The sequence below is a fragment of the Tupaia chinensis genome, unplaced genomic scaffold (genome assembly GCF_000334495.1).
Source record: "Tupaia chinensis unplaced genomic scaffold, TupChi_1.0 Scaffold147351_1, whole genome shotgun sequence".
Taxonomy (NCBI): domain Eukaryota; kingdom Metazoa; phylum Chordata; class Mammalia; order Scandentia; family Tupaiidae; genus Tupaia; species Tupaia belangeri.
This window is the reverse complement of record NW_006207202.1, coordinates 168,357-193,037: the sequence shown is the minus strand read 5'-3', so window position 1 is coordinate 193,037 and position 24,681 is coordinate 168,357. Positions and strand designations below refer to the sequence as shown.

Here is a 24,681-nt window from a genome sequence, read left to right as displayed (position 1 = left end):
CCTCCCTGCCCCGCCGCAGCCCAGCACGCGGCACACCGCCTCGGCCGCGCGGCTGTCCCAGAGCGCCCCGCACACGGGCTCCCAGGACGCCCCGAGCAGCAGCTCCACCGTCCCGCTGCCCCGGCTGCTCCCGTTCACCAGGCGGACGCGGAGCTGCTCCCCTGGAAGAGTCAGAGGCGTGTTGTGAACTCGAATTCGGATTCTGCTGATCCCCGGGAGTAGAGAAAGGACCAGCTGTTGCCGGGGCTCCAACGCTGACCCTGTGCGTGACCATGGACAGCGCCCTCCCCTGCGCTGGGCCTTTCAGCCTGCCTGATGGAGCCGGGCTGGTTCATTCCCCAGCCTCCTTTGAGGTCTGACCCTCGGGTTCTTTGCAGTCAAGAAAGTGGGATTCGGCGGTGACCTCGAGGTTAGGCTGGGTGAGTCCTGGGGTGATCCTGGGGTGACAAGAGTACTAAAGGGGCAGTTCCACACACCCTCACTTGCTTTGTCTCAGACACACCTTTGTGTGAATGGGCACAGTTCTGGGTTTGGGGACCCTGAAACAGTGGTCTCATGCTTTCCCCCCACGCTACTCTGCCGCTATGAGGCTGTGCCTGCAGGATGCCAGAGTGACCAGGGGACCCTGCAGGACCAATGTGGGGTTGAAGATAGACTGCTTCAGCCAAAGACAGTCCTCCCTTCCCCAGAGCCCCTCTTTGGAGAACCACTTGCCCATTTTTGCCCAGGATTGTACCCGTAGTGCCAGCACACGGCCTGCACAAAGCAGGTCCTTAACAAATATCTGTTGAGTAAATAAAAGACCCATCGGGCAGAACCCCACCAGGCACCCCAACCAAGAGCTTGTTAGCTTGTTCTCGATAAGCCGCCTTTATTATCTGGACTATCCTTTCCTAACCTGTAAAATGGGAGTGCTAATATGTCACTGCAGTATTGAACGGAAATGGAGCTACATAGACAAAGACCGGCATATTAGAGGCCCTGAGGCAAGTCTTATGAGGGTGAATGAGACTACCTGTGCTGGGTGAATACCTCACCCACACGTGTGTGCTCTATGAGTGGCCACTCAAAGGCGGTAGTGTTGAGACCTCTGAATATAATGGTAGAATTTGGGGTACTGGGACAGGAAGGAGAGGTATTACCTGAGGTCATAGAGCTTCTCTGATACCCTAAAAGTTCATTGCCCTTTCTCATCACCCTGGGAGATCCCTACTTGGTTTCAGAAAGCTGATCATGGGTGCCCAGAAAGATCATTTGCTCACCTGAGTCCAAGAACTTGTTCTCCGCTCTGCTGGTGTTGAGCTGGCTGGATGAGGTTGGAGACGGAGGACCTGAAATTAACCAGCAGCAGTTGAGTGAGTGAGCTCACCATGGAGGGTACGGTGGCACCTGCTGGGTAGGAGGTGCTTTCTGGGCCCTGCTGTGGTTATATGAAGCCCTTGGAGAGACACAGCCCTCCACCTTGGGTGCATCGCCTCCCTTCAGGGCAGGGGCAACTCTTGAGCTTTGGAGCTGCAACATTTCCCATTTCCTCTATCAATTGCACATACATCCTCAGAAATCGAAATAGAGCAGGGAAGGATGACAGCGGGCTTTGGCCAGACCTACTTATTGGCTGTGTGACTGTAGGTGGGCGGCTTAGCCTCCCTCTGCGAGTCCCAATTTGTTGGCAGTAACACTTAGGCAAGTAACATGAGGGTAAATGCAGCAACCTGTAAAATACTTGACTTGCAGAAGAAGCTTGAAAATGGTAGTGAAATGAAATATTTTTGTTTGGAGAATTTGTTTGGATCTTTCATACCAGACTTTAGGACAACTGGCACATCCTGAGCTCGAAACTATTACTTTCAGACACTGCAAAATGAACATTCGCTAAGGGCCTCTTAAATGCCAGGTCTTTGTCTATGTTATTCCATTTCCGTTCAATACTGCAGTGACATATCAGCACTCCCACTTTTTTTTTTTTGTTGGAGAGATTTTCACTATAGGGCGCATGCGCTTGCCAGACAGAGAGAGACAGAGAGACGGAAAACGAGAAATCGCCCCCCAGGGGGGATGGTCATGCCGCAATCCCTTCTCCTCCATTCTCCTCTCGGGATCTTGGGCACGCACACACACGCGCCTGGCGTGAGTTCTAAGCCACCGGGTCTGGGACGCGAACCATGGTCAACTACGTGGGAGTCCAGCGACATAGCCATTACGCTAACTGCTGTTTCCCAGCACTCCCACTTTACAGGTTAGGACAGGATAGTCCAAATAATAAAAATCAATTGCCTGTGATATTGTTCATTTTTTCTCTTGTCCCCACCCCTGAAGCCACTCTCCACTCTGTCCCAGGAGGCTGACTTGTTTGGACCAACCCAGCATCTTCCTGAACCTTTTGACTTCTGTTGGGTTCAGCCAATGGGGAGCCCCAGCAGAGAGCAGAGGGAGGAAGGAGAGTGATGTCATGACACTTACTCTACTGGCTCCTTCTCTGTGAGGTCCTTTGAACAGGCTTTCCCTGAACAGAAGGGACAGTATCTCTCAAGGTAGTTACCCCCCTTCACTCCTCCTCAGTCTCACTGACCACTCCATAGATTGCTTCTGTGGGCCCAGAGTGATGAGAGCTCAGTTGCTCCAACCTTCTACCTTGTCCTTTGCAAATAATCCTTTTGTAAATAAGTCCCCTTCAAACTCTCCTTTTTTAAGTGTGCCACCTGTTTTCTCTTGGGACCCTGACTGGTACCTGGCCTATAGCTACCCAGCCAGCAAGCAGCAGAGCCTGAATCTGAACACTCCCCGAGGAATGGGCTCCACACTGGGCTGGGCGGGATGTTCTGGTTTGCAGAGCATGAAGGGAGGCTCTGGGGCAGGGACCGCTGTGCCTGCCTGTGAACAAGCTCCTCCACATTTCCCGGCTCCCCTGTGCTTGGAGGAGGCGGCTGAAGACTGGGCAGAACAGGTCTGCCCACTTCGGAGCCAAAGCAGGTAAGAGGCAGAGAGCCCCCTCCACCTGTCTCTTCCCTGCTGTGGGATATTAGAGGCTCTGGGTTCCAGATGCAACTGGGAGATGGAAGGTGGTGTAGACTCAGCTTGGGTTTTATGCGAGTAAGAAGCACTGAGGTGTATATCATGCTGGATAAGGTCTCTTCACAATCTAAATGATGCATAGCTATTTAATGTATGAATAATAATAAAACAAACAAACAAACAAGAAGTACACCTTTGTTGTGTTAAGCCATGAAGAGCTGCGGGTGTTCCTGTTACCGCAGCCTTGCCCGGCTCCGCCTGACTGCTGCACATTCTCATAGCTTCACCTGAGAAGATTCCACGGACTCACAGCCAGGGCAGCACGAGCATGCGCACCTGTGTGCACACTCACCCCTGCAGACACAGCCCTCCTACCGGCATCCTTTGGGTCACTCCATCATCCAGGCACATCGTCATCAGACCTTGAATTGCCCATCCTCACTCACTCCCTGGTTGGCTGCCCCGCTCAACCCCTCAAAGGGGAAATGCCTCTGAACTCAGAGCTGAAACGCCGCAGCTCATGTGATATTCAGAGCGAGATTTCAGAAGCGCACAGCTAGGATTTCAGAATTTCGGTTCCCACAGCAACGGTCCCAGTGCTACGGTGTAGTTCTCTATATTTCTACGTGTGCAGGGGGAAGGGACGATTGGGATGCTGGCTGCAGTGTGTATGTGTGTGAGCGTGTGAGTGCGTGAGTGACTGTGTGAGTACGTGATTGTGACTATATGTGTAGGTGTGTGAGTGTGACTTTGTGTGGCTGCATGCGAAACTCTATGTGACTTGTGTATGTTTGTGTGTGTGTGTGTGTGTGAGAGGTAAGTGGCCCTACCTTACTTCTGCAACTAGAAGCTGGAAGGGAAGCCACTTTCTCATGCATAAAGGCACTATAAAATTTGAGGGACAGGACTAAGGCTGAGTCAGCTATGTATCCCCAGGGTGCCCAGTCCAACGTTGGTTGATTGACTGACCAAGTGAAAGGAAGGGCAGGAGCTGCCAGCTCTAAGGACAACGATCACCAAGGCAACTCATTGCAATTGGATGTACTCAAGGGTTTTGATTTTTGTGTCACAGGCATTCTGTTCCCTGCCCCAAGGAGGGAACCTGCTTTTGTGTTCTCAAATTTCTGTGTTCAAGAAAAGAAGTTACCTCGTACCCTCCCTCCACCCAGGCCCCTGTTCGTGGAGGCCTCAGAGCATGATCTGTGCTTCTCAAATACCACTGCCTCTTTTGCCTGGCCCTGTGCTTTATGCTTTTCTTTAAATCAGTTCACTTTTTATTTTGCTGCAATAAATTTATGCATAAGAGAACCTTTAGTCGTTCCTGGGAATTTGCTTTATAGCATTAAGATGCCTGAATATAAAAATGTTCATCGCAGCTTTTCGAACAGCAAAAACGTTGTTGGAATCAGAGTAAATGCCCGTCCATGAGGGAACTGTTGAATAATTCACAGCCCATTGACATCACGGCATCTTACACAGGCTTTAGAAAGAATGAATTGGACCCACATGGGTTGGAGGGATTTTTGTGCTGTGTTGACTCAAGAAAGCAAAACGTGGAGCATAAAGCATAATAGGAGTTGATCTGGGTAAAGCGATGGCCCTTCTATGAGCTGCTGAGGTTATGTGGACATGAACATACATACATGCGCATGGAAGAACACATGACGAATTATCAAAATGGATTATCAAATTAAAAGGGTGAGCTTTGGGCCAGCAGGTGACGTGGTGGTTAAGGTGTTGGACTCCCACGTGACTGAACTTGGTTTGAGTCCCTCACCTGGTGGCTTACTTTCTCATATTCCTGTTCTTTCTCTCTGTCGCTCTCTGGTGAGCATACATGCCCTATAGCAAAACTAAAAATAATAATAAACAAAATAATTCTTTTAAAAAAAGAGAGAGAAAGAAAAAGGATTAAGAAAAGAGAAAGAAAATTTTAAAAAAAGAGAAAGAAAGAAAGAGAGAAAAAGGATTAAGAAAAGAGAAAGAAAATAAAAAAAAGAGAAACAAAGAAAGAGAAAAAGAAAGAAAAAGAAAGAAAGAGAAAGGGTGAGCTTCAAGGAAAGGAGTAGGGGGAGCAGGGCTGTGGCTGGGTGTGGCCTGTGCACAGGACTTTACGATTAGAAGGGCCCGGTCTTGACTTAATGCTTTGCTCTCTCTGTCTTGAAATTCTTAATACATCGTTGAACAAAAGACGCTACATTTTCGCTGTGCACTGGGCCCTGTAAACCACAACCCATAGCCTGTCCTGGGGCACAGTCATGCCAGTGGGAGAAGAGAGGAAGAGAACAATGAAATAGAAAGATAAAAGGCCATACTTTTAAAAGCATATTTGTTATGATTCCATTTATGTAAAATTAGGTGTGCAAGCTGACATGCAAACATAAGCACTTTAATATTGCTTGCCTAAAATAGGAGGTTATTGCAAAACTAAGCATACTAAAAATAAAACCATGTTAGAAATGTTAAAAGACAGGGAACCAGCAGTTAGCGTAATGGCTATGTCGCTGGACTCCCACGTAGTCAACCATGGTTTGAGTCCCAGACCCGGTGGCTTAAACTCATGCCAGGCACGTGTGCGTGTGTGCCCAAGATCCCGAGAGGAGAATGGAGAAGGGATTGTGGCATGGCAATCCCCCCCCGGGCGATGATTTCTCGCTTTCTGTCTCTCTGTCTGTCTCTGTCTGTCTGGCGAGTGCACGTGCCCTATAGCGAAAACCTCTCAAAAAAAAAAAAAAAGAAATGTTAAAAGATGCATCACCATCAAATGGACTATCTCTTTGATAGAAGAAATAACAGAGAGCTGAAATAAAATACTTTTCTTACCACATGAGTCAGTGTTATTTAATGCTAAGTTCATTTACCACCTGGAGTGAACTGGGTGCTCCCAAATTCATCTTGAGTTGTACCCAGTATTTTGGGTAGTTATGGACCAAGGAGGGGGAGGGATGGAGAGTGGTCTCAGAGTAGGAGAAGAAAGAGACCGAGAGAGCTACCCCAGCCCAGGAAGGAGGTAGCTTTTGCAGACGAGTCCCAAGCACAAGCTCAGAGAGGACAGGACCTTAGACCAAGCATTCAGCAGACTCCGGGTGATGAGGACAGCAGGTGGCATAGTGGTTAAGGTGCTGACTCCCACATGATCAATCATGGTTCAAGTCCTGGATCCAGTGACTTGAAACTCACTCTAGGTGTGTGTGTGTGTGTGCACGCCCAAAATCCTGAGAGAAGAATGGAGGAGCACATATTGTGGGATAGCCATCCGCTTGGAGGGGTGATTTCTCACTTTCTGACACTGTCTCTCTGGTGAGTGCACATGACCTCTAGCAAAAAAATTCTCTTTCTCTCAAAAAAGAAATTAAAAAAAAGAAAGTAAAAAAATAAAAATAAAAATAAAGGACTCCAATGGAAGGCCAGAGAAGGAAACCATGAGCACAGGAGGGATAAAAGCACCGAAGAGCCTTCGAGCCTGGGGCCTGAGGCAACGAGACACTGCTGCTCTTCCTGCCTGTGGCTTTCCTGTGGGCCTCTGCGAGATGGGAGACTTGGGGAGACAGGAGACCTAGACACTGTGGGAAGCTGAGGTTCCAGCAGGCCCTGCATCAGAGCAAGGCCGGTGGAGAAACTCTCGGGTCTAGTCAGGGGCTCTAGGAACACCACCCTGGGCATGCCCTGCTACATGTGTCATGCACACGACCGCTGCGAGCAGGGAACTGCTGCTGCTTGGCGCCATCAGATGTGCGGAGGAAAGGCGGGTGCATACTCCATGCTAGCTGAGCAGATGACATGTGAAGTGATGCTCAGGAGAGCAGGACGCAGGGCAGAGAGGGAGGACCACAGGAACACAAAGCAGAAATCTAGAAAGAACCACTATGGGAAGGGTGGAGTGTGTCACCCACCAAAAGATCATTTTTAAAAATCAGTAGGGAGCCCAGCAGATGGTATAATGGTTATGTCACTGGACTCCCACGTAGTCGGCTGTGGTTCAAGTCCCAGACCTGGAGCCTTCAAACTCACATCAGGCATGTGTGCATGCATGACCCAAATCCTGAGAGGAGAATGAAGGAGAAGGGATTGTGGCGTGGCCATCCTCCTGGGAGGTGATTTATTGCTTTCCATCTCTCTGGTGAGCGCACATGCCCTTTAGCAAAAATCTCTCTTAAAAAAAACAAAATCAGTAAGGGGACCAGCAATTAGTGTAATGGCTATGTTGCTGGACTCCCACGTAGTCGGCTGTGGTTCAAGTCCCAGACCTGGAGCCTTCAAACTCACATCAGGCATGTGTGCATGCATGACCCAAATCCTGAGAGGAGAATGAAGGAGAAGGGATTGTGGCGTGGCCATCCCCCTTGGGGGGTGATTTCTCGCTTTCTGTCTCTCTGTCTCTCTGTCTTTCTGGTGAGTGCACGTGCCCTATAGCAAAAACCTCTCCAAAAAGAAATAATAACAATAAAAAGAAATAAAATAATTCTTAAAAAAAAAGTTTCTAATGACGTGGAGGAACATTTATGACACAACAAGAGGAAAAAGCAGAACATGGAATTATAAATATGACCTATGTGGGGCCCACAGATGGCATAGTGGTTAAGGTGCTAGACTCCCATGTGGCCAACTGTGGTTTGAGCCCCAAACCTGACAGCTTGAAACTGGGCACATATGCGTGCATGCTCAAAATCCTGGGAGAAGAATGGAAGAGAAGGGATTGTGGTATGGCCATCTCCTCCTGGGGGAATAATTTCTTGCTTTCTGTCCTTCTGTCCTTCTGTCTCTCTCTGTCTCTCTGGCACACCCAGGTGCCCCATAGCAAAAATCTCTAAAATAAGTAAGTAAATGTGACTTACAACTCTCCCCTTCAGGCCCTCCCCCACCAGCCAGGTCTTCAGCTTCTGAAAGTTTGCCAGGGCCCAGAGAGAGTCCAGGTTCAATTCCATTGTATCCTTTCATTGCACCCTGAAAGAGTCCTTTGTGGGTCTGGACACATGTAATTACATAGTTATTTTGGTCCTGAACCGTTCAGTAGCCATCGGTCCCACTGTATTCCAAACACCCCACAGGCAGGGGCTGTGTCTGCTGTATACCCAGTACCTTGCTCAGTGCCTTGGCCAGAGGAGAAGCTCAAAGCACTTAAAAAATGAATTTCAATCTTTACTATAGAAAAGAGATCAGAGGAAAAATGAAACACATGCCCAGATGGTGAACTTTCCTGTTTTTGTTCTGCTTTGTGCTCTAAAGTTTTCAAATGTTCTACATCAAAATAAAAATGAAAGCTCCCCAGAGAAGCACACAGGGCTTTTTCCTGGGAGGGCAAGGGGCGGGTTCGTAGTGCGAAGTCGATGCGTTTCAGTACTGACTGCTCAGTCCTTCTGCTTCCCTGAGCCTGCCCTGAGGGCCTGGGCAGATCCTGTGACCAGTTTCGGTCCTTAATAGCTACGTGACCATGGCCAGTCCTCTGCTAGTCTGATCCTGTGACTCTCATCCATAACTGGAGTCAATAAGGCTTCTTGTGTTTGTAAACAGTTGAGACCATGTAGATGTGGTTATTGTCACTGTCCAGGCCAGTGACCTTGCTGAATTATTGCAAAATCTGAGGCCCAGGGGAGGTATACCCCAAAGCCCATAGCGAGTCCAACTCCCAATATAGCTATCTTCCAGTTAGACCAGCTGCTGCTCTGGGCACCGCTGGGGTGGCCGCAGGAATGGCAGCCGGCCCCTGAGGCAACCGTCCCCTAGCCTTGGGAGATCCTGGTGATCAGAAGACCACCAGGCATCTTGTTTATATAGAAAGACGTTGTATGTCCTGAGTAAGGATGCCAAAGGCTGTGAGAACCCAGGCTGGCATGGCTGCTTCCCCCGAGGCCCAGCTCAGACCTGGGGCCAGGTATTGAGAGGGAGCAGTGCGGGTTCCGGGAGCTGTCCAGAAGCACCCGCCTGCCCCGGCTCTGAGTTTCCATGGGTGGCAGCTGGACGGGTGCTCCCAGTTCGTAGGTGGACATTGGAGAGGCAATCGGATGAGTGCCCAGGATTTTATTCCGGCCCACGCTGATGGGAACGGTCACGTTTCAGGCATCCCTGGTCCAAAATTCAAGAAGAAAAGGGAAGGACATTGTGCTGCTTCCCCTTGGTCAGGTGGTAGAAAGGGAGGCCCTAGGACTCAGGACTCAGCAGGCGCCCATCTCAATCCTTCTGGCGCAGCTCAGGGATGGAAACCGACATTGATTCAGGACTTTTTACATGTGTCCCCCCTTTTATTACTTCACATAAATGAAACAGTTTAATTCTCACAGCAAGCCCATAAGGCAGGGAAACTGAAGCACAGAATTTTTTTTTTTTTCTGTAATTTACCTAAGATTACACAGTTGGAAGATAGCAGGGCTGGCATTTGAATGAGGGCTGTCTGGTTCTGGAGCCTGTATGTATATATGTATTTATTTATTTTAGGTTTTTGCAATAGGGCAGGTGTGCACGCCAGAGAGAGAGTGAGAGAAAGTGAGAAACCATCCCCCAAGGGGGATGATCAGGCTGCCATCTCTTCTCCTTCGTTCTCCTCTTGGCATTCTGGACATGCTCACATCTGTATATGGCATGATTTTCAAGCCACTGGGTTTGGGACTTGAACCATGGTCAGCTATGTGGGAGTCCCATGCCCTAACCACCTGACAACCTGCTGGTCCCAGAGCCTGCATTCTTACTGCTCGGGCCCCCGCGGGGTGGCCCGCAGGAATGGCAGCCGGCCCCTGAGGCAACCGTCCCCTAGCCTTGGGAGATCCTGGTGATCAGAAGACCACCAGGCATCTTGTTTATATAGAAAGACGTTGTATGTCCTGAGTAAGGATGCCAAAGGCTGTGAGAACCCAGGCTGGCATGGCTGCTTCCCCCGAGGCCCAGCTCAGACCTGGGGCCAGGTATTCAGAGGGAGCAGTGCGGGTTCCGGGAGCTGTCCAGAAGCACCCGCCTGCCCCGGCTCTGAGTTTCCATGGGTGGCAGCTGGACGGGTGCTCCCAGTTCGTAGGTGGACATTGGAGAGGCAATCGGATGAGTGCCCAGGATTTTATTCCGGCCCACGCTGATGGGAACGGTCACGTTTCAGGCATCCCTGGTCCAAAATTCAAGAAGAAAAGGGAAGGACATTGTGCTGCTTCCCCTTGGTCAGGTGGTAGAAAGGGAGGCCCTAGGACTCAGGACTCAGCAGGCGCCCATCTCAATCCTTCTGGCGCAGCTCAGGGATGGAAACCGACATTGATTCAGGACTTTTTACATGTGTCCCCCCTTTTATTACTTCACATAAATGAAACAGTTTAATTCTCACAGCAAGCCCATAAGGCAGGGAAACTGAAGCACAGAATTTTTTTTTTTTCTGTAATTTACCTAAGATTACACAGTTGGAAGATAGCAGGGCTGGCATTTGAATGAGGGCTGTCTGGTTCTGGAGCCTGTATGTATATATGTATTTATTTATTTTAGGTTTTTGCAATAGGGCAGGTGTGCACGCCAGAGAGAGAGTGAGAGAAAGTGAGAAACCATCCCCCAAGGGGGATGATCAGGCTGCCATCTCTTCTCCTTCGTTCTCCTCTTGGCATTCTGGACATGCTCACATCTGTATATGGCATGATTTTCAAGCCACTGGGTTTGGGACTTGAACCATGGTCAGCTATGTGGGAGTCCCATGCCCTAACCACCTGACAACCTGCTGGTCCCAGAGCCTGCATTCTTAACCATTCTACCCCGTTGGGTCAGAATCCACCATCCCGATTTCTGCTTTGGCAACGATGCCAATGAGGCAGGTCGTTCTGACAACCCAGGTGGTTTTCCAGACTCTTTCCAACCCTGCAATACTCAATCAGCCCTGAGCTCAGAGGTGAAACCCACTCCTCACTTCCAACCACACAACGCAGCACACGGCCCTGTGAGGCACTAAGTTCCGAAAGTGTCCTTGCCTCCAAAGTTGAGCAGCAACGGGAAGACCTTCCCTCCCTGGGGCAGGGGCCCTGGGATGGCCTCTCACCGCATAGACAGGATGGGGCCTGACAGCTGAGCCATGAGCAGTCCCCACCCCCTCCGCACTGGCTCTCACACCCTCAGCTGACCCCGTCGCCATCTAAAACCTCCTTGTTTCAATTGTTAGGCCAGAGAAGAGACAGGCCTCTTGGAAAAGGAGGGTCAACCACCAGTAAAACCATCAAACTTAGGAGGAACACCCCCTCACAAGTAGGTGGACACCAAGACTATAGAGATTTTTAAAAAATTCTCCTAGTGTCTTAGTGGTGAGCAATCAACACAGCAGCTAGGAAGAAAGGGAGAAACGTGTAATCCTGTTAAATTGGAAAAAAGCATGGCTTCGCAATTAACACCCCCCCTTTTTTTTGAGCGTTTTTTTTGCTATAGGGCGTGTGCGTTCGCCACAGACAGAGAGACAGAGAGAGACAGAAAGCGAGAAATCACCCTCCAGGGGGGATGGTCACGCCGCAATCCCTTCTCCTCCATTCTCCTCTCGGGATCTTGGGCACGCACGCACACGCACCTGGCGTGAGTTTAAGCCACCAGGTCTGGGACGTGAACCGTGGTCGACTACATGGGAGTCCAGAGACATAGCCATTACGCTAACTGCTGGTCCCAGTAACACACTTTGATTGAGGGGAGTCAGAGTCCCCACTGAGCGGACTTGGAGAGGTCGTGGTGACACCCAGTCGGGCTGAGTTTACTGTTTCATGAACCTCAGTCTTTCCCAGGGGTTCAGCCAGACAGTGTCATCCTTGCCCACAGAGGGTGACTGCGGTGGGTAGACCGGGTGGCACCCCATGTGGCTCCCCAAGCCCAGGAGGGTGGGGGTGATTTCTTTTCCCTGGGAGCAGAGGGGAAAGCCAGCAGCTTGGTCACTTGGTAGTATTTCACGGGACTTTTTGTTTTCACGGTCTCCCATCATACCTAGGGAGGGCTTGGGGAGGCAAAGAAAATCGATTGACAGAGGACGGTGCCTAGGAAGGGTTCAAAGAGTTCCAGCCCCAAAGCACTTCAGTCATTCAGGTCAAAGGACTACAGCATTTTAATTTTTTAACATTTGCTATATGGGACATGCTTCCCAGAGAGAGAGAGAGAGAGTAAGAAAGCAACCCAGAGGTGGCAGGTGTCACAATCCCTTCTCCTCTGTTCTCCTTTTATGATTTTGGGCACACATGTGCACGCCCCTGCTGTGCCTCTCAAACTGCTGGGTCTGGGGCTCGAACCGCGAAGTCACCAATTCGCCCTATTAAAACTTTCTTTTATCACTGTGTCACATGACGGTGTTTGCCTGCATGGCTCCTTCCCTTCATGCCTGGCATTTAATTCCCCTCTTCCCCACCTCCAAATCCAAGGGGAAGTAAAAGACCACGATTCACAGTCCCCGCTACAAGGAAGCTTAAAGATAAGACCAATGCAACATGACAGGCTCTGGGCATGTTCCATTTCTGGAACTCTCCCTCTTCCTCTCTTGCCCAAGAAAGTGCCAGAGTATGAGCCAGGTTCTCCTGGAAGCTGAGAACTGAGTCTCTTGCCCACCGCATTCAGCTCCATTAACGTTTGCTGGCCTTGTTCCACACGCTGAGAAGTGGGGCTGGTATTGGGGACATGAGCACAGTGGGATGTTCAAGGGTGCAGGAAGGTCACAGCCTTCCTCAGGCACCGATCCATCTGCCGAGCGGCCTCCACTCAGGAAATCCTCTCTTCAGGCTTTAGAGGAGGGACTCTGGGGACAGACAGAACAGTGATCTGAAACCATCTCTGCCCATCACAAACGTGTGACTTTGAGAAAGTCTCCAAGCCTGGCCAGGTTTCAGCTCTAACCTGGCACCGAGCACAGTGTGCGGGCCACACAGGATGGCTTTGAGGGGTGCACGGATGATTTATGTTCCACGCTTAGGACGCGGCAGATGGCAGCTGTCATCCCCATCCGAGGCTCTTGCTCAGTGCCTGGTGGGTGTGGGAGGGCGGCTGGCCATCCATTATATATTCCACCGCAGGCAGAAAGATGGCTCGGAGGGCCCCTCAGCCCTTCTCTCTGCAAAGGGATGATTTCCATTTCCCCAAGGGACATTCTTTTCTCCTCTCTCCCTGTCTTCCTTACTAATATTATCAGAACTGCCTCACACTCCCAACTTGGCTGCTGTCTTCCCTGGCTCTGCAAACGTGGTGTGCAGTGTTCCTAGAGAGGAGATGCCGGTTGCAGTTGCCACGGTAACAGGAGTTCCTCTGAAATAAAAGGCTCTTGGGGTCCTGGCCCCAAGGCTTACTCAAGGCTTGCCAAGCTGGACCTTCTTTGCATAGTAAGATGAGATACCGCCATGAACACCTCCCAAAACTCCAAAGCAAAACAGGAAGGATTTGGCTCCAAGCAAGTCCAGCAGGCCCATGACAATGGCCTTTCTCGGGAATCTTGATTCCCCCATAAGAATTCAGGCCATATGAGCAGAGAAGGGGGACGTCCAGGCCTCTCTCCTAGAATTCCCATTCTGTAGGTCTTGGGTGGGGTCCTTGCTTCTGGCTGGGAGAAAACCACCCAGCAAGTCTGAAGCTGCAGAAAGAGCACGGACTTGGAATCAAACACCCCTGGGCTTGAAATCCAGCTCCCTCTTAACTCTGGTGTGTGTGACCCTGGGCAAATCTCTTCATATGCCCGACTTGCCTCCCTCATCTTATAGGGACGAAGCCTCTCAGGACTGGGGTAAGACCACAAGAAAAAGGTACTAAGGAAAACTTAGTACCTGGACCATGTGCTGTAAGTGCCCAAGAAGATCTTGTTGGATCAGTGCATACAATGGCACATGCGATCTACATGTCTGTGTGCACGTATGCCAGGTAGAAAAAGCAGATTACTAACAATGTGCAGAGTGATCATATTCTAAGAAATGCAGTGCGTAGAGAAGTGATTGATGAGGGGCCACCAGTGGCATAGTGGTTAACGTGACTGAATGCCATGTGACCAACGCTGAGGTCGCATCCCAGATCCAGTGATTTGAAAAACAGGTGTGTGTGCTTGTGTGCCCAAAATCCTGGGAGGAGAATGGAGGAGAAAGTAATGTGGCACAACTGACTCCCAGAGGGATGCTTCTTCACGTTCCCTCTCTTTCTGTTGCCATCCCCCTTTGGCAAGCTCAAGCATCCTCTAGCACTTTTTAAAGAGGGAGAAGTCATGAAGAAGAGTCATGCAGAAGAGACTAATGTTGACGCCACTTGACTACAGCTACAGAAAACCTGACCCAGTAGGCATTTTTTAAAAATGACTGATGATATCCTGCAAAGTTTAAGATGCTCGTATCTAGACCCAAAACTACGATTTTATGTACAGACTTGGTTCTCAGCATCTGCAGATTCTGCAACTGTGGATAGAAAATGTTACATTGTCGAACCACCTGGTGGCATGGTGGTTAAGGCAGTTGGATCCCACGTGGCCAACTGTACAATGTGAGTCCTGGACTTAGAGGCTTGAAAAACACACCAGGTGCATGTGTATATGTGCCCAAAATCCTGAGAGGAGAATGAAGAAGGGATTGTGGTGTGGCCATCACCTAGGGAAGTGATTTCTAACTTTCCTTCTCTCTATCTCTCTTTGGTGAGCACACACTCCCTATAGCAAAACTTAAAAAAAAAAAATTACATTGTAACTGACACATACTATGTAGTTAGACCTAAGGTTATTATGTCTGCACTGAGCATGTACAGACTTTGTCTTGTCTTGCCATTATTCCCTAAACAATACAGTAAAGCAACTATCTGCATCACACTTACATTATGTTACGTATTAAACCAATCTAGAATTGATCTAAAGTCTACGAGAGGGTGTGCACAGGCTCTATGCAAATACTATGCCATTTTATCTGAAGGATTTCAGCGTCTAAAAATTTGAGCCTTGCAGGTCCTGGAACCGATCCCCTGTAGATACTGAGAGATGAGCATATTCTAGAAAAAAACATTTCTGGTATGTTTACACACAGACACGCACAAGGATAGTCATCGCAGTGTGGTTTGCAATAGAGGAGAATTAGGTGCCATTTAACAGTTCACCAGCTGAAAAGAAACATATTGTCAGGTGCCATGGACTGGATTATTCGGTGAAAGGAATGAGGCAGAGCTACATTTTTCTATCCACTTAGATAGATCTTATAAAAACAATGAGAAAAGTTAACTAGTAGAACGATACTGTGGGATACTGTGTATTTAAAAACACATACAGCACATGTCTTTCTGTCGTCCATTCTGCACGAATGCATTTTATGTAATAACAGTATAAAAGATGGAAGATAAAGGCACACCCCACACTCTGAAGAGTGAGTGTTCTGGAGAGGAAAGGCTAGCGAGTATTTTAACAATATCTGTATGACTTTCTTATTAGATCAGTGAAAATATAAACACTTTTAAAATCTGGGTGGTGGGGATGCATGGAGAGGGTTAAAAGACTACCCGTGCATTCCTTTGTGTTTGCAAAGTTTCTAACAAAATGTGGAGAAAATTCTGTTACGGGGCAGAGACAACAGTTATCTTTGAAGGTAGACTTATCGATACGTTTTTTTCTTATGTTTTTATGCATTTTCTTTTCTTTTTGCTATGTGGCTCGCGTGCTCTCTCTCACCAGAGAGCGAGTGAGAGAAAGGTGATCCCTCCTCTTTCAGCATCGTTTTGGGATTTTGGGCACACACACACACATGCACCCAGTGTGATTTTCAAGCCGCTGGGTCTGGGACTCAAACTGCGCAGCTGACTGTGTGGGATCTGGTGCCTTAACCTCCATACCACTTGCTGGCTCCAGTATTTTCTAAATTTAAAGAACATTTTTACTACATATTTTAGGGATGAAATTAAATTTTAGGGATCAAATCTAAAACAAATTTTTTAAAATTAGGGATCAAATTGAAACCAAAATTTAAAAAAAAAAAAATGAAAGCTTATATAAACGAGAGCCTTTGTAAATTGTGAGTCGTATCAGTGCATCTGGCCAGAGCTGTGCGTGATCATCCATGGGTAAGAAAGCTATGGGGTTTGGGAATTTTAAGTGCCTTAATCTCTTTGACAACAGACCGAGGTAGGGGTTATTATCATCACCACTTTCCAGATGGGGAAATTTAGGATCTAAGAGATCAAGGAACTTTCTGGAATCATAAAGCTCAAAAAAGACAAAGCAGGGATTTGGACCCAGACATAGGGTCTCCTGAACTCCCTCAATGACCACTTGATAAATGCTCCAAAAATGCCACTCGTCTTGTTAATAAAAATCTCGATAACTCAGCACCAGCGTTTTCTGAACAGGCCCAGGCTGGGCTCTGTGCTGGGAGGCAGAGGTGAGGGAGCCCTGGCCTACGCTAGCCCAGCACTCCGCCAGGAGGCCCACATGTCCAGAGTGGACTCAATTCCCATCTCTCCAAGGTAGGTGCAGACAGAGGCATGAACAGCTTGCTCAAGGAACTCAGAGAGGAGAGGCCTGCTCTGAGTGGCAGGGTGTTGAATCCAGGAAGCTGCTGCAAAGGAGGTGAAGGGGCTGAGACTTGAAGGTCAAGGAGGGTGTCACTGGGGCGGGGAGAGCAGATCCGCATTTATTGAGGACTGTGGGAGTGCTTTGTAAACGTTACCTCGTGGTATTGTTATTATAAACCCATTATACAAAGAGGCTCTTTAAAACTTCAGAAATGAAGTAATTAGCTTAAGATCATACAGGCTGGGGGTTGACAGAGCCAGAATTCAGATCAAAATCTGTGCCCAGCTTCACCTTTTGCACTGTACCAGGAGGCCTCGACACGTGAGAGGAGGTGGAAGGGCGTTCTGGGCAGAGGGCACCGCGTGACCAACGCCTGGAGGCAGGGTGGGACTGGCGTGTTGGGCTCGAGACTCGAGATATGAAATTCAAGAATAACCCTCCCCACGCTTCCCCTAACCTGGCTCTAGTGCAGCAGCTGAACTGGAGGAGGAGTGGAGGCTGAAACTGCTGGGCTAAGCATGGCCTTCCAGGAGGCCTGTCCCCACCCACTGCCTCTCAGGAGGGCCCTTCGAAGACTCCCAGCGCTGGCGTGGCAGTTTCTGGGTGAGTGATGCTCAAGCGTGGGCCACGGACGAAAAGCCTCCCCACCCGGGAGGTGACGATGGTGAGACCTTTGTGAAGACCTTCCCCTACGGGAAGGACCCTTGAAGTCAGGCACCCGGGAGCCGAGCTGTCAGCGTCATCAGTGTCTCTCCTTGGAAGGGCACACCCTTTCCCGAGCAGGTGGGAGTTTAGGCTGGGCTGAGGCAGAGGTCTCCCTAAGGCAGTGGGGACCAGCCCCGGGTCAGCACAGGCTCGCCAGACACAGGCGCCATCAACTAGTGCTTCTGCAGCCCCTCCCCACCCACCATTCACCTCCTCTCTTTAAATAAATCCAGGTTCAAAAAGAAACTGGGGAAGGCACGAGGGATATTATTCATCCTGATGCCCTGTGGCCGCTTGGTGTCATTAACAGCTGGGGACTGGCAGCAGCCAATGGCCATGTGGATCCAGGTGACTTGAGATCCAGTTAAACGCATGGATTCAAGCTCAGGAAACAAATATGGGGTCCCCAGAAAGGAGATAACCACTGAATACCTGTCTTGTGTCCACTGTTTTATATGCAAAGGGACTCAAAAAGTTCCTGGAAATTCATACTATGATAAAACCGTGCATAGATTTCAAAAAATATTTTGCACCAAAATAAACTCATACTTGGGGCCAGCAGGTGGTATGGTGGTTAAGGGCACTGGACTCCCACATGGCCCACTGGGGTTCAAGTCCCAGTGGCTTTCTCTCTCTCTCTCACTCTGCCTCTCTCTGGTCAAATTTAAAAATATAAATAAACTTAAATAATAAACTCATACTTTAATTCCACTTTCCACAAACTTTTTGAAGTCCCCACATATAAAACATGCATTTTCTTATTTTGTTTTAATTGCCAGAGGGCGCATGTGCTATCAGAGTTGGGGTGGGAGGGAAGAGAAATCATCCCCCCAGTGGGGCATGGTCACACCTTGCAATTCCTTCTCCATTTCTCCATCCTGTTGGGATTTTGGCATGCGCTTGCACCTGCTGAGTTTTTTTTAGAGGTTTTTGCTATAGGGCACGTGCGCTTGCCAGACAGACAGAGAGAGACAGGAGACAGAAAGCGAGAAATTACCCCCCGGGGGTATGGCCACTCTGCAATCCCTTCTCCTCCATTCTCCTCTCGGGATCCTGGGCATGCACGCACACGCGCCTGGCATGAGTTTTAAGCCACTGGATCCAGGACATGAACCGCCATTGACTACGTGGGAGTCCAGTGACATAGCCATTACGCTAACTGCTGGTCCCTACCTGCTGAATTTTTTAAGCCACAAGGGCTGGAGTTGGAACAGCAGTCGACCATGTGGGATCTGGCTCTGTTAACCACTAAGCTATGGGGTGGGCCCCATGCATTCCTTTACTAATCTTCATAAGGTGCCCAGGAAGTCTCAGTTTCCCAGATGAGAAAGCTGAGACTCAGCAGTATGAAATGACTTGCCCCAGGTCACAGTTACTAAGGGGCAGCATCCGAATTCGCTTCAGTTTTCTCTACCTCCAAACCCACACCCTTCACTATCGGGCCATACAACAGCCCCATAGTCCCCTCCCCAAGTCACTTCTCAGGTGCTTCTGAGGTGGCTCCAAGTCCTTCCAGGTTCCCCCCAGTAACCTTTCTAGTCAGGAAGTGTCATTTATTCATTGATTGGCTCCTTCCTTACTCTCACCCAGGCTCTGCCGGGCCCCACGCCCTGCTGGAGAATACAGAAGTGCTTGTGGTTATAAGGTAGAAGTCCTGTCCCTGGGCTCAGAACAACGTGATCAGGGGGATAGAGGCGAGAGGGAATCATTTCAACTCCAAAGAACAGGGGAGGGAGTCCAACCATGGGGAGGGGTCTTAGAGGATGAGTTAGAGTTCTCCAGGAGGAAAAAGTAATGGAGGGAAACAGATATCCAGGACTTCGTCAAACAGCCTGGAGGTCTACCTTGCACCTTTGCAGAGGGTAATAGGCCTAGGAGGAGAGATTTTGTAGAGCAGTGACCAGCCCCTGTCTCAGCACCCAACCACACACCCGACCACACACACACTCTGCAGCTACGGCCTGGTGGCCTGGGGATTCCCCGTTTTTCTCAGCACAGGAGCTCCGGCCCTGACTTCAATGCTGGGAAGGCATCAATGCCTTCTTGGGCCTGGGACCAAGGTGACTAGTGTCTTTGGTCAATGCCACTTGCCATCATGTAAAGTCTTCATGCCTTCAGGGGCCAGGTGGTGGTGCAGCAGTGACACAATTAAACTCACACAGGAAAGGTCCTGGGTTCACGTCCCCAGATCCCCCTAGACACGCCAGGTACATGCGTTCCTGTAATCCAAGCTGGCTAGGACAGGGTGTGGGTCATGCCATGGGGACCCCCTTGAAAGTGACTAGACAGTCCCTCACTCTCTCCCATGGAAATAAATCAACAGAATTTTTGTAAGAACTAACTGAATGGGGGCTGGCCATTGGTGTGGTGGGTAAAGGTGCTAGATTTCCACATGGCTGACTGTGGTTCAAGTCCCAGACCTGGTGGCTTTCTTTCTCACCTTCCCTTTCTCTCTGGTCAAATTAAAAAATAATAATTACAAATGGAATTAAATAAATAAATAATTCTTAAAAAAAAATCCTAACTGAATGTTCAAGGCCAAATTATGGTGGACACAGGGAGTTTTGAAGAGGTTTGAGGTGGGTCTCCCAGGCTCTGGCAACCAGCTCCCATTACCTTGGGGTGAGGTTCTGGCTCAGCCTGCTGGCCTCGCACCTGCTCACACCCAGCCTGCCTCGCACCTGCTTACGCCCAGCCTGCCTCACGCCTGCTCACGCCCAATCTGCCTTCCATTCTCCTCCTCGGGCTGGCGACTTCATTTCCACACTCCAGAGCCCTGGAGAGCAGAGAAGCCAAGAAGCTGGTCTGTAGGCTTGGGAAGAGCACGGCAGAGTTAGAAGGCTGTGAGCTTTGGAGTCAGACTGGCGTGGGTTTAAACTCCATCTCTTCTTAATACTAGTACCTGGATTTCTTACCTTTCTTTACTTTAGCGGCTCTTGCCAACATAAATGGTGATGTCGATACCAACCTCCTGGGGCTACGGGAAGAGTCCAGGGCCTGACTCTCCATAACCATCTTGGCCACACTTGCACAGTCTCTTACAGCAGTTTGGAAGCCCCAGAGCCCCCAACTAAAAGCATTTTCATAACTCTATTGGCGGCAAGATCTGACCCGAACTGATATAAAGCTATTCATAGTCTTCATTCATTCCACATGATGTGAAAAATCATGGATTTTGCTGCAGAAGTGTGAATGTATTTCATTACAGTGGCTGCCCAGACCCCCGCTGAGACATTACTTAATATATACAGCATATGCACCTTCTCACTTTTCTAAAACCCCCAACATTTCAAATGCTGAATTATCCCTGGACCCACAGATTCCACAAAGAAATTAGAGACCCAAAATGGTTCTCGATGCAAATGCAAGTCCAGAAAAGTCACCCTAACTTCTTCCTCTTCCTCCTGCCTCACCTGCTCCAATGGAAATCCTCCTCAGAAAAAAATCATCTCACCTAGGGACCAGCAGTTAGCATAATGGCTGTGTCGCCGGACTCCCATGTAGCCGACCGTGATTCGAGTGCCAGACCCAGAGGCTTAAACTCACGCTGGCATGTATGCGTGCATGCCCAAGATCCTGAGAGGAGAATGGAGGAGAAGGGATTGCAGTGTGGCCATCCCCCCTGGGGGGGGTGATTTCTCGCTTTCTGTTTCTCTGTCTCTCTCTTTCTGGTGAGTGTACGTGCCCTATAGCAAAAACCTCTAAAAAAAAAAAAATCTCTTCTACAAATGACTAAGAAAAGGCAAACGATAATGTATGCGTGCATGCCCAAGATCCTGAGAGGAGAATGGAGGAGAAGGGATTGCAGTGTGGCCATCCCCCCTGGGGGGGGTGATTTCTCGCTTTCTGTTTCTCTGTCTCTCTCTTTCTGGTGAGTGTACGTGCCCTATAGCAAAAACCTCTAAAAAAAAAAAAATCTCTTCTACAAATGACTAAGAAAAGGCAAACGATAGGAAAGTGGGCTATAGCAAAAACCTCTAAAAAGAAAAAAAGGCAAACGATGGGAAAGTGGGCTGAAGGCAGAACAGGCCCTTCACAGGAGAGGACCCGTGCAGAACCCACAGACGTAGGGAAAAGCCCCCAGTCTCATAGCTATCAGGGAGCTGCACGGTAAGCCCGCAGGGAGACAGGACTTGGTACCCACTGGATGGGCATCGACGAGGATGCATGTGAGACTGCGGACCGGGGAGGATGGGGGTGAGCTCCGTCCCCTGCTGGGAGAGCAAGGTTGGAACAACCACTTTAGAAGGCGCTTCCACAGCCATGACCCAGCAAAGCCACTGCTGAGGAGTGTGGGGGCCCTAACTTGTTTGTCTGCACCCACAGTAATAAATGACCCAGCGAACACAGCACACACGTGTGCACTTACACACATACACAGCTACAGGATGAATGGTGTCCTCCCAAGAAGAGTACTATTATAATTCCCACTACTCAGAACGAGGCCTTATTAGCAAATAAGGTCTTGATGGAGAAAATCACATTAAAATGAACTCATTAGGGTGGAGCCTGAACCATATGGACTGGCATCCTCACGAACTCGGGAAATGTGGGCACAGACACCTGCCCTTAGAGAGGATGCCACATTAAGATCAAGGCTGAGCTCAGTCCCCTGTTTCTGTAAGCCTCGGGACACCAAGGCCATCATCAGTAAACCACTGGAGCTGGAGAGAGACCTGAACAGCTTCTCCCTCACAGCCTCAGATGGGACCAGCCCTGCTGACGCCTCGATCTCAAATCCCCAGAACAGTGTGACAATCTGTTTCACTATCCTGTCACCCAGTCTGTGGTGCTTTGTTGCAGCGGCCCTGGTAAGAGAAATCACTCTCTTTACATACAGACATGCAGCAGAAGGTGCCTCCAGGGGCAGGAGCAGGGCGGAGCTTGGAGGAGCTTCTGTGGGATTCTGGGAAGAGGGTGGGGAGCCAGCAAGATGGAGGGAGGGGGGCCCGTAAAGACTCTAAACCCATAAGTGCTTCTCAGGACTGAGTTTCTAGGCTGTGTTGGCTTGGGTGGAGCTGAGATGTTCCCTGTCCTCCAGACGCAGCTAACTAAACATTACCCAGAGACCTTGGAAGAGGGCTTCAGTCTAACTAGAGCACAGAACTGAAGAGCCGACCTGCAGGTTGGACCCCGTTTGATTGGAGAGATCTGGGAATCTGCTCAAGGTTGCAATGGAGGCGGTGGAGCCTGGAATCGGTGCTGGCCTCACAGACCCAGATCTGTGCTCAGCGCCAGCCCCACGCCCAGCAGCACACTCACCTTTGTGCTGACTGGGCCAGACGCCCTTGACAGGCCAGACCTAAAAACTCCCCCTGCAAAAATGAAAGGCCGGGTTATACAAAGGTGCTGGGTGAGATTTCTTTTCTCCCTGCATTCCTTTTAATGTGGTTGTTGTCACATTTTTACAAGGGTGACTAATGTTCATATCATGTGTGAATGTTTAGCTACAGAAGAATTGGGTCGGAGTGAAATGAGGGTTGGTAGAATTGAGACAAGCCATTGTTACGGCCTTGGGAAAGTCCTGCCCCTTGCTAGGGCCTTGGTTTCTCTGTGGTCAAAAGGGTAGGTGGGGGGGACCAGCAGTTAGCATAATGGCTATGTCGCTGAACTCCCATGTAGCCAACCACAGTTCGAGTCCTGGACCCGGTGGCTTAAACTCACGCTGGGCGCGTGTGCGTGCGTGCCCAAGATCCCGAGAGGAGAATGGAGGAGAAGGGATTGCGGCGTGGCCATTCCCCCTGGGGGGTGATTTCTCGCTTTCTGTTTCTCTGTCTGTCTCTTTCTGGCGAGCGCACGTGCCCTATAGCAAAACCTCCCCCCCCAAAAAAAAAAACCAAAGGGTAGGTGGGGACAATTGGGGTTGACTGCAAGAGTTGGGGGCATAGTCTTGGCTAGCCACCCCTGGTTGTGGGTTATCACTCAGACTGTCCCTCTCTCACAACACAGTTCCCCTCAGCACTGTCCCCACCGCATCCACCTCCCCATCCTTCCACCTGTTGGGGAAATGTCCCCCCAACTGGGCTTCAAACAGAAGACCATTTAAGATATGAGGGGGCTTACCCATGCATAGAATTGAAGTGCCAATTTATTTTAGTGCCAAAAAAAAAAATTGAAATCCATGCAGTTTTCCCATCAGACTCATTTCTGTGAACTTTCTGAAAATCTCTCAGACAAGATTAAGTGGTATTGAATCACACAGCAGTGAATTATTTTCCAATTCTCCTCCTTCTGACTGCATTAAGGAGAAAGTCTCATTGTGGGGCTGCCTTGTCTTTAACACCTAATACATTTTACAAAAGGGAGGCTAGCCAGGCTTGGAGAGCTAGCAGATGTTTAATGACACTTTTATTTTCAGGGTTTTATTTGTTTATATGAACATTTTTTTTTGGAGAGGTTTTTCACTATAGGGGCGACATAGCCATTACGCTAACTGCTGGTTCCTCAACATTTTTTTTTTTTTGGTTCAGAGGCTAGGTGTGACTATATAGGTATATTTTACTTATTAAACTAAAGTTGGTTCGAGATATATGGTAGAGATAAAAACTTCTGGGTTCAAGTAAACTTACTTGGCTTCAACGAGTTTTGATATAAAAATATTTGTTTAACACTTATTCATAAGGGCAAATCAGATCACATCCTTTTATACAAAGGGACAAAAAGTTAAAGGAAAAATAGCATTCAAATGCAAGTTCATTTTGGTGCAAGACAAACTTTTTCTTAATACTCATTCGCCATGAGCTTTTGGAAAACTGCTAGTACTTAAAATGCTCTGAGAATTTCCCGTTTCCCTTGGATTCATTCCATACCACATGGTCTGTGTCCCCTGCCCCTGACCGTGTCACCAGCTCCATCTCCTCCATGCCCCCTCCCTTTGAAATCCTTTTGGAAAACTGCTAGTACTTAAAATGCTCTGAGAATTTCCCGTTTCCCTTGGATTCATTCCATACCGCATGGTCTGTGTCCCCTGCCCCTGGCCGTGTCACCAGCTCCATCTCCTCCACGCCCCCTCCCTTTGAAATTGTCTCCAGCATGTCAGCCTCGGTCCTGCTTCAGGGCCTTTGCACGTGCTGCACCTTCTGCGAGAATGTTCTCCCTCATCGCGGCCTCCCCCGCTCACCTCAGCATGCCGGTCTCTGCGCAGACGCCCTCAGAGGGCACACCTCCATCTCCGTCCCTGTCACTGTCAGGCCCTTTGCTCTGCCTGGTTCCCTTTTGCTCTCGGCACTGATACTGCTTTAAAAACGTCTTTACCTGCATGTCTACTTTCCCCATTAGAGTGGAAGCTCCTTGAAAACCGGGGCTTTGTTCTCTTTCTTCTAGCAGAATACAGTACCCCACACGTAGCAGGAACTTAACTATCGAGGGGCAAAGACTGTAAAGGTAGAAGGAGAACTGGCTCTGGGGGCAGAGAGGAGCTGAGGCAAAGCAGCAGGGCAGCCGGGAGGCATCCACATGAGGGACAGCTCAGACCTCGGCCTCGTCAACTGGCTCCCACCCACATGGCCTGTGCCCCCAGCCCCTCCACA

The 24,681-nt window shown here is 49.3% G+C and overlaps 1 protein-coding gene across 1 annotated transcript in view; it reads right to left on the bottom strand.

Moving 5' to 3' along the window:
• CD6 (CD6 molecule) overlaps positions 1–24,681 on the bottom strand; it is a 46,338-nt gene that overhangs the window by 11,576 nt on the left and 10,081 nt on the right. Inside the window, 3 exon segments of the mRNA XM_014584605.2 lie at positions 1–4; positions 7–161; positions 1,263–1,331. The exon segment at positions 1–4 is cut by the window's left edge and continues 133 nt beyond it. Of these exon segments, the coding sequence (XP_014440091.1) occupies positions 1–4; positions 7–161; positions 1,263–1,331 (228 nt within the window).